Source organism: Apodemus sylvaticus, chromosome 10, assembly GCF_947179515.1.
Source record: "Apodemus sylvaticus chromosome 10, mApoSyl1.1, whole genome shotgun sequence".
Classification (NCBI taxonomy): Eukaryota; Metazoa; Chordata; class Mammalia; order Rodentia; family Muridae; genus Apodemus; species Apodemus sylvaticus.
The window spans coordinates 24,480,691-24,490,346 of record NC_067481.1 but is presented as its reverse complement, the minus strand read 5'-3'; the positions used below and the strand labels follow the sequence as shown (position 1 = coordinate 24,490,346).

Sequence of the window (9,656 nt, the reverse complement as noted above, 5' to 3'; positions counted from 1 at the left end):
CCCTCTCCAAAACAAGAACTGGCTGGAAATGACCAACATGACCAAGGTGAGAAGTGAGGACAGACCCACAGTGACAGAAGGAAACCAGAGGCCACTCCCACCCCACTCCACTTGTACAGCCACAACTGGACTGACCTTCCCGGCCACCAAGCCCCACTCCCGATTCCCCCAGCCAGACCTATAAAGCCGGAAGCTCAGAGCCAACTGAGGACAGCAGCACAGGGCACAGACAGCAGGACTCTGCTCTGACTTACCAGGGTCTTCCCCATCTTCCTCACGCCCCCTTTGGCTCTGGAAGAAGCCCGGCCACCCCAGGGTCCCCACCACTGCCTAGGCAGAAGCTGCCAGCTTCCCTCCAGAGCCCACCGGGAAGCAGAGGCCAGACACGGTGAACAGAACGTGTTGCTCTTTATTTGCGTTTTTCAGAACACTGTACAAAGGGAGTAAAAATCCTATTCACACTTTGCGTAGAAAGACCGGAAGGTGAAAGTTCCCTGTGATACATGGGGTTCAGAAGGAGAGTCAGGGGGAGACACAGATGAGTAGCCTCCTCTGGCCCCTGAGAGGAGGCTGGGGCGGCCACACATTTCCAAAGGAACATACCCCAGTCGAACCAGCGAGGGGAGAGACAGCTCCTCTCCAGCCTAGCCTCGGGCTCTGACCTGCCTCTCTCTGGGCTGAGGAGACAGTGCCTACAGCGGTCCCTGCTACTGCCTTGTTTGGGCAGGGTCCCATGGCACTGTGGAGACCACTGGCCGCATGTGGAGGTGGCCTCCTGACCACTCACAAGCAAGCCACGCAAGAGGCCCCGCCCCAGCACAATCTACACAGGAACACAAACTGAACGGCTAAGGAAGAGCGTCTCTGAGAGCTTCCTCATACCACTGCTAAGAAAGTGTCAGAGCAGACCAGCTTCTGAGGACTCACAGGTCCCTTCCAGCCTGTGCGTACCCTCATGCCAACCCAGGAGTTTCAAAGCCACAGAGGCCTCCCTCCTATCAGCATCATTCTGTGGGTAAACTGACCCTCCACGCCAGACCTCCTCCTAGTCCATGTCCCAGAGGAGGCCAAGGCTGGCTTCTCCGTCCCAGACCTCTTTACACTGATCCAAATCGGCTGTTGCTATCTTGTCCATTCTAAGACCCAACTTACTATCCCCTCCCGACCCCTGCTCAGAACACCCCTCTCCCCAGGACCAGGGTGGCAGCATCCTGTCCCCACCTCTAGGTGTCCCACCAACCCATCTTCCTTTCCTAATCTCCCCTGCCCATGGCCTACCCACGGTGGGTTACAAGGAAGTCCACAAAGCCCAACTGCAGGCAGAGGCAGCAAGGCGCAGGGGGTTCTAATACAGAAGAGTCTCGCTTCACGCACTGAAGGACTGAGGGCAATCAATGCAGAAGCTGTACCGTCCCTCTGCCCCCTTTCCGGGGGCTAAAGTGCTATGGCTGCCTGAGGGTAAACAAGCCAACAGGGGTTCGCCTGGCTTCCTGTCCCAATTGCTCAGGCCCACAGTCAGCCAGAGAGCCCAGCCCCTTTCCTGACCACCCCCATGGCATTTCTATTCAAAAGGCAAAAGGAAAAGATCAAAAACTTCAGAACGGGTTAGAGCCCAAGGGCCCCACCCTAACCCCACTACAAGCTACTCCAAGTCAGCTACTGGGGAAGCAAGGGGGAAGCCAGGCCCAGGGCACACCCCCAGCTCTGGCAGTGTCCAGAGGCTCCTGTCTTCAGCATTATAGCAAAGGCCTTCCACCCTTCCCCTGCCACCCTGGCTGGGGAAGGGGCTACAATCTCAGTACTTATTGATTCCAAAGATGCGGACTCCATGGAGCTGGGGCAGCTTGGGAATGAGCACACTCATCAAGGACACGGTGTTGAGGACGAAGTGGACCTGGTCGTACTTGGTGTAGAAGCTGGTGAGGAAGTACCTGGGGGGAGGGAGGGAGACAGGAAATATGGGTTCCCAGATAAGTGGAGTGACAAGCTTCTAGCTAGCAAGGGCCTCCTGACCTACCCCAGCTTATCCCAGGCCCACAGGCCTGTCTCTCACACACACAGTGAGGAGAGACAGGGCCAGGGAGGCCCAAGGCCCCACGTGAGACTGAAGGATGTGTCTATTCCCTCTGCTCATCCATACGCCAAGGGCCAGAGCTGGGAGGGTTCAAGGCCAGCCGAGCCCACCAGTTCACCTCTGTATCTTCTCCATAGCCAAAGTACTCACAGCACGATAGGTGTGATGGTCAGGAACTTCCGAGAGGCTGTGAACTGAACCCCATAGTCCATCTGCTCCCAATGAGTCAGCAACCGTGCTTTGCCCTGGTCTGGCGTCTCGAAGGGTGTCCCTTTCACGGTGTGCAGAAAGATGTACATGCCCTGAAAAGAGGGGCCTTCCTCAGAACAGACGACTCCCACCTGGCTCCCCCACCCACCAGGCAGCAGCAGCTCTGGGCGGACCGCCACCTACTCTGCTGCAGTAACTCAGGGAGGCGGCCTTAGCATAGGAAAGAGCACCCGAGTTTGGAGGGAGAGCAAGGGGCAAATCAGTCAGGCAGCCTTTCCAGCCCGACCAGGGTCTCTATGTGCTAGCCAAAACAAGCAAACCAAGGAGGAAGGACTAGACCCCAACCTGCTCAAAAGTGGGGCGCAAGGCAGCGGGTTTTAGGGAACACAGAGGATCCTGAGACCCTAACTTGGGAAAAGAATGTTTCTGCACCAGATTCCTGGGACGTGGGGGCAAAGAGCAAGGACTCAGCTCTCAAGTGCACCAGCCACCCCACTCCAGAGACAGGGCAATGTGCAGATTTGATTCTACAGCCCACAGGGGGAGCCAGGCAGAGAGAAGAGCTGGGTCTAGGCTCTCGTGACACATGTTGTCGGGACCTGCTGGCTGTCCCAGGACAGGCTCCCCCATCTCTCAGCTCTGGCCCAGAACAGCCCGTATGGTGGGAGGGAGGCAGGTGGGAAGCAGGATCTCACCAGGTTGTGGATAAGGTTGGTGAGGGTCCAGACGACAGGGACGCTCACAAAGGGGATGCTCAGCAGAACGACATGCAGGAGTCCAATGGCCAGCACGTAGGAGAGCCAGATGCCACGGCTGTTCATCACCCGCGTGTTGGGGTTCACCTCACTGTGCGCTGTGCCCACATTCATCCTGCCACCCCTCTTGACTGCTGCTCTGCAAACGAGCAACACAGGTGAGACAGGTCATGCCACTTTCCCTGCCCCCTCACACCCGAGCCCCAGAGAGGCAGGCTTATCATCTCCTGACAACTCCACAGCACTGTCCACTCTTTTGATCCTCAAGCCCAGAAGCTGGAGAAAGTCCACATGAATGTAATGCTAGTCATCTCCTGTCACTGAGCTGGATTAACACCAGGCTGTCACACATATCCACTGGGACTCCCTGCTGACAGAGCCTAGGAGGACAAGTCACCAAGAGGTGATTGGTGACTAGCGATCAATAGCCCAGGCTATAGCAATCAATGCCCATTCCCCAACCATGTCCCCTACAGTTCCCCTGAGGGCTTCTTCCTCCTGGAGTAGGGATAAAAGCCTGTGCTGGAACTCACTCAAAAATAACCTCTGCTGGATCTCTCACAGCGACCTAACAGAAGAAGTCCACCACCCTAAGCTGTTCTCCAAAAGAGCAAGAAGCAGGGAAGATCTGTGGGCACAGCAACAATGGATGAAGAACTTTGGGGCTATTGTTCCCACCACCCCTATTTCTCCAATCTTGGATTTCCTCAAGCTCAGGCCCAGGATGACTGACAAGGAAGGGAGAAGAGGGAAGAGGCGACAGCAGGCCAGGGACAGCCTTCACTCAGACCTACAAACATTTCCACACAAAATGACCCATCCACAAGGACATTTCATTCACTTGGCATCTGCAGAAGCTGACTCTCTTGGGGTGCTACAATTAGATGCCAAACCACTGGAGCCCTTTACCCCACCAGAGAGACAGGAGGACAAGAAAGAGCACACAGCCGATATTACCACAGATAGGATGTGGTACCTATATTAGCCTTCCCCTCCCAAGGACACAACACTACCTGTGGCCTCCCTCCTACCGCCTCTCTTCTCGGCCTCACCTGACCTTCCTTCACAGCATCTGTCTGTGGGTGTGAAGTAACAACACCCCTTTCTTGCCCAGCTCCAGTGGTAGAAGCTGAAGGAACTGAAAAAGCTGCCCTCCATGTCCAGAAAACAACAGTACTGCCCACAGTGGCCAGAGGGGAGCATGGCTGTGCCCAGATTCCTGAGGGCCCACTGACTGACCAGAACATGGAAATGGGAGGCATCCGTGTACCGGATCACCTCCCCACCTTAGCGTCCTGCCTAGTAAAGTCCCATTACTGTGGCTAACAACAAAGTGTACAGAAAGAAGGAGCAGATGGAGACAGTCTGGAAGTGCCTGCCCAGCCCCCTCACCCTGCTACAGTCACCTCACCCCCAGACTCAATGCTATCTCTCACACCAGCTAGGATTCCGGCCAAGCCTCCTCCACGGGAGCCAGCATTCACTCAGATAAGTTCACTACTTAGGTATAATGGAAGCAGGTTTCCTCTTCTCAAACACCTCGGGAGATAGGTAGGACCCATAACAGTTTCCCAACAAACATACCCATGAGTTGGTATAGGGTGCATCCAGGTGGACATACTCCCGGGACCAAACTCCTGGCTCATTAAGACAGATAACTGGTCCCAACAGAAACCCAAGGGACTAGAAAACCAGTTGTTTACCTTCCTTAGACCTTGGGGCTTCAGTTACCTTACAGAGCCCACCCCTGGGACAGCTACTATGTAACAGCCTCCATGTGAGGGACAGGGACTGAGAGGGAACGTCTCTCTCAGAGGATGAGAGGAAAAGTTTCCCAAGTCTTAACAGCAACTACTGTCCCTCCCCACAGCGCAGCCCTACGGTGACACAGTTACAGACAGAACTCCCTCACACTGCGTTCAGTAGTGCCAAGTCCGGCTGGATCCCAGGATGACAAGACACTCCACTCCTTTCTGGCTCTAACAGGGCTTCTAAGAGAACCTAGGTGACCCCACAGGAACTACCTTCCTAAAGCAAGCCTGGGTGCGAGCTCTCTTTTAAAGCAAGTTAATAACTTTAGGAGATCCCTGCACCCTCTTTCACCATCCCCCCAAAAGTACTTCTGAGACTTTCCTGTGGCTTTGTGTATTTCCATTAGTACACAACTGACCTTTCTCCCAGAAGTGAAGAAATAGGAGACTGGCAGAGGCAAAAAGGTCTGGAGTGGCCAGACTGAAAAACTGCCACCACAGCTGGCAGGTAGCTGGTGTGATTTCATAACCTGACTCAAATCAGAGCCCGAAGCAACTCTGTTCTGTTAACCACTCTTTTTTGGTTTTTTTTTTTTTTTTTTTTTTTTTTGGCTATAGCTCTTGCCTCCTTTCCATGCAGGCCCAAGCCAGTCTGTCAGACACGCATGCCAAGACCAGATTACCACCCTCATCCCCCGGTGTAACCATCCAGCAAGCATTTCCCAATTCCTTCTCCAGCTTAAGACTGGCCTTTATACAGCAAACCTGTTCCCGAGGGATCCCAATAGGGAGTTCATACAACACACAATGTCTCTTCCACCCTCAATCTGCAGAACCACGGTGGTCCTCGCCTGGACTCAGGAAAGTGGGAATGGAAAGAAGGCGAACTCCCACTAATCAGGAGCGAGGAAACGGTATCCTCGATATCTTGGGATCACGTGTATGAGAACTCCTTCCATAGGGCCTCCCACTCTGCTCTGCAGCCTGGTACCTCGCACTAGCAGTCTGGCCGGGTTCGGGGCCCAACCCCCATCTCCACGCATTCACTCAGCCCTGGAGGCAGCCAAACCTTTATCCCTTAAGTCCAGCCGTTCCCCGCCTCCCACCCCTAGCTGAAGCGCTCCTCCTAGACGTACCACCCCAGGCCTTCTGCTCCCACTTTCCTCTTTCAGCACTCCTTTGCCTGATGCACGCACTCTCCACCCCCCAGCTCAGGTCTCCTCCTGCGCGGACGCCTCCTCGGCAGCAACCTTCTTTCTCGACTCTCCAGGCCGTGGAGCCTTCGGGCTTCACCACTCCGAGGCCACCCGTATGGACTCACCGCGCGGGGCTGGAGGTCGAGGGCCCGGGAGAGAGCCCGAGAACCCGGCCCGCGGCCGCTCCAGCAGCTGTAACAAACCAGCGGTGGTGGCCACCCCGCTGGCAGCTCTGGCCGAATCAGCTCCTAGAGCCGGAGCCGTGACGTCACTGCCACGCGCCTATCACGTTGTGCTTCTTGGGAAGTGTAGTTTCTACGCTGCCTCTTCACCACCCTCCCGGCGGCCCCTGGGAGTTGTAGGCTTTTCCCTGGTCTATTCCATCCCACAGCCAGCTTAGGCACCGCGCAGAACGTCCCACCCTGACGCAATAGTGGGATCAGATGCTGTCTCTTCGGTGCGGTAACAATTCCAGCTTTTGCATCTGCGCCCTTCAAGTGTTGCACAAGGGGTTGTCCATGTCCGGTCTTGTAGACGAAGACTTAGAGTTTTAAGTAACTTGCAGTAAGGCTCTGCTAAAATAGTCTGACCTAAGTGCAGAGTTTTGTTTTGTTTTGTTCTCCTAACCGTCGCTGCCTGGGCCCCAGATTGTCTCCGGAATCCGAGAAACACTATCCTTTGCCCTGACCATCCCCAGGATCACATTTTCAGAACTTTGGTTGGGTACATGTGTTTAGTGTAGAGACGGGAGCCTGTGGGCATCTTTGGTCCACCTCGTCTTTATGCTTAATCCTTGCTGGTGTGGGTCTGGCCATTCCTGGATCTCCCTCATCAGGTATAAGATAGGATTGATGTCATAGGAAGAGACCTTACGAACGTAAGGCGCTTTAAGCTTCTGTCTGAGGTGTAGCTTTAGGTAGATGCAATTTTCATGTCTGGAAGCTCTGTAAAGAAGGGCACAGACTTTACTGTTAGGAACGTATAGTGCATATAGATCTTTATTGGCAGAGTAAACCTGGACAAATACCTTGTCAATCTCAGTTTTACAGCTGTGAAAACTTACTTCCAAGGTTGTTTTTGATATTTCAAAAGAAGTGATACAAAGCACCTATTATCTCCTAGGAACGCACCTAGATTGCTCTTTAGCTCTCCTAGGCCACTCCCACTTTCCACATCAAAATGAGAGGGCCTCCTTTCTGTTGTTTCTACTCCCTCCGCCCCCCCCCCCGCCCGCCTCAGTCTCGTGCCCATAATCCTGGCAAGGCTGGAATGACAGGAATAGATGACGTAACAGATGCCAACCTGGCTGGCTGTAAATGCGCGATGGACTGAATATGAGAGGACAGGAAGGAGAAGGCCTGCCCAGACAACCTGGGGAGCGTTTTTCCTTAGACCCGCCCATCATCAGGGAGCTGCCGGAGGGGGTGGGGGCGGGGAGGAATAGCTGTCTCAAGTTGGAGGCGGAGCACTGGAAGGCAAGAGTGTAACTCTGACCTACCCAGAGAAGTAGAAACGGGCAGCTTCTCAAGTATTCTAGAGCCAGGGGCCCTTTAGATCCGAACATCTAAATAACCATCCCTCAGCCTCTGTGAGACTGAAGAAGCTTCACCGCGACGCCCCCACACCTCCATACCCCTACACTCCACCTCCACCCACTACTCCAGCTCAGCCTTGGAGCCAAAACAAGGGTTCTGGGATTTTTGTTTGTCTTTTGTTTGTTTGTTTGTTTTTCTTTCCAAAGTGAACTTGCCCGATTCCTTTGATTATATATTGATTATATATATATATGTATGTGTATATATATATATATGTATGTGTATATATATATATGTTTTTTTTTAATTCTTCATTGTTCATCAAGTTGGTTGAGCTCTGGATCTTTGCCAGTTTTCTCCCATCTCTGTGAAGTTCAGTACCAGACAGGGTCTACCTATCAAGGCGCTCTGACTAACGCGGACTCCATTGGCGAGGTCAGGGCTATGTCATGGCCTATTAATAGCTCCTGTTATCAAGCTGTTGGTTTTGTTGGGGTTTTTTTTTTTCCCCTACAATGGGAATGAACAAAGTTCTGGCTCTTTCTGCCTCGTGGTAAGTTATAGATCACATTCCACTCGAGTTAGCTGGAGTCCCTTTTGTCACCTCCTCTAATTCATTGCTTCATAAACAACCAAATCATGTTCCAGCAGTGGCGGCCTGAACTCTGCTCAGGAAGAGTGAGAGCACTTGGGACCAGGAACATGCAACCCCTGGGACAAACGGTTGGCACCATGTACCAAGGAAATAAATTGTCTATGCCCTGAAGGTGTGATTGTCTCCACATCTGAGAAAGCAAAGCCATTTACGGCACAAGGCTCCGTGTGTGAGGGGGAGCTCAGCCATGTCTATAGCGGTGATCTCCTGAGAGCCGTGTAAGTGCCCTAGAAACAAGGGAATGCTTTGTCCACACCGGACAGAAAAGCACAAAACCATTTATGGCTGTCGAAACTGTGGCATCATGGGAAAACAGCTGCCGGGTTCTATGAAAAGATAAGGAGAGACTGAGCATTTCTCAGGGATGTCGTCAGCAAAACCTAGATCAAGGGACACAGGTGAGTTCTAGGAAACGGAGAGAGGAAGCTCACAAGTTGGAAGTCAACCTGGGCAGCACAATGAGTTCTAGGACAGCCTGGGCTGCATAGCAAGACTATTTGAAACTCAAGAGCCAGGTGTAGGGGCCTGTCCTGTGGTCCCAGCACTCACGTTTTGGTTTTGGACCCTGGGAAAGGGACTGGAGTGCATATTTTACATATCAAAGCAGACCTGGCCTCCAGGTTCTCCCAGCATCCCTCAGTCCCTACCTGGCATACCCAAGCCCAACTTGAACTTTCCAGCCCAGGGGGCTGGGCTGCCCTTCCCCCAGAGGCTCCTCCCTATATAATCCAGACTTTTGGCTCACTCTCTCTCTCCCCTTCCCCCTCCCCCTCTCCAGTCCCTCCCTCTCTCCTCTCCTCTCTTTTCCTCTTCCCTTCTCTCTCTGCAGGAGTTCACCCTTTGCTTTTCTCTCCCCATCCTCACCCCAGGTGACTTCCCAGGCCTGGGTCCCTGTCCAAGTGCAGCTTCCCAGTAAACCTGCCTTTGATCTAATCTGGCTCAAATGGGCTCATTTCGCAGGCAGTGGTGGAGAAATAACCCATCGCTCAGGAGTAGAAACGGAAGCAGCAGAAGTTCAAGATGATCCTCGGCTACAGATGAGTTCGAAGCCAGCCAACACGATGAGACCCTGTCTCAAAAGAACCTAACAACTAAGGTGAGTTCTGTGTCACCCCAAACCTTATTCAAATCTTGATTTAAGCTAACCAACTTTTAAAAGTTTATTTCTAATTGTCAGAGGTAATTGAGTAATGACCAGATATTTGATGATAATAAGGACTTGCACATTCTACAGCATATGGTCTTCATTAAAACAACAACAATAACAAAAACCAGGCCGGGAAGACAGCTCAGTGGGTCAAAGCCCTTACCACACAAACTGAGCTACCTGAATTCACTCACTGAAACCGCTGGTGGAAGGGGAGAAACAACTCCCCAAAAGTGACCTCTGACATCTGAGAGTGTGCCGTGGCATCCACACATGAGTACACATATACACAACAATGATAAAACGAATTCGGAGATCTACAGTATATCTCTG

The 9,656-nt window shown here is 52.8% G+C and overlaps 1 protein-coding gene across 4 annotated transcripts; it reads right to left on the bottom strand.

The window, feature by feature from the left end:
- Positions 1-389: 389 nt before the first annotated feature.
- Ormdl3 (ORMDL sphingolipid biosynthesis regulator 3) lies at positions 390-6,230 on the bottom strand. 4 transcript variants are annotated; one of them, XM_052196171.1, is made up of 4 exons: positions 6,112-6,230; positions 2,980-3,173; positions 2,225-2,376; positions 390-1,931 (listed from the first exon to the last, which is right to left on the bottom strand). In XM_052196171.1, the coding sequence occupies exons 2-4, from the start codon at positions 3,151-3,153 to the stop codon at positions 1,796-1,798; spliced, it is 462 nt and encodes a 153-aa protein (XP_052052131.1). In that variant the 5' UTR covers positions 3,154-3,173; positions 6,112-6,230; the 3' UTR covers positions 390-1,795. The 4 variants fall into 4 exon arrangements, with proteins under 4 accessions (XP_052052131.1, XP_052052129.1, XP_052052130.1 ...); XM_052196169.1 differs by having other exon boundaries at positions 2,980-3,178; positions 6,112-6,179; XM_052196170.1 differs by lacking the exon at positions 6,112-6,230 and adding an exon at positions 5,927-6,024 and having other exon boundaries at positions 2,980-3,178.
- Between the last annotated feature and the right edge of the window lie 3,426 nt (positions 6,231-9,656).

Excerpts from the sequence above, each read along its gene's own strand:
- Ormdl3 (XM_052196171.1), bottom strand. The coding sequence starts at position 3,153 with ATGAATGTGGGCACAGCGCACAGTGAGGTGAACCCCAACACGCGGGTG. Across the intron at positions 2,377-2,979 it reads CCAACCTTATCCACAACCTG|GGCATGTACATCTTTCTGCA; the intron begins GTGAGATCCTGC and ends CCCTCTTTTCAG. Across the intron at positions 1,932-2,224 it reads ACCATCACACCTATCGTGCT|GTACTTCCTCACCAGCTTCT; the intron begins GTGAGTACTTTG and ends CCCTCCCCCCAG.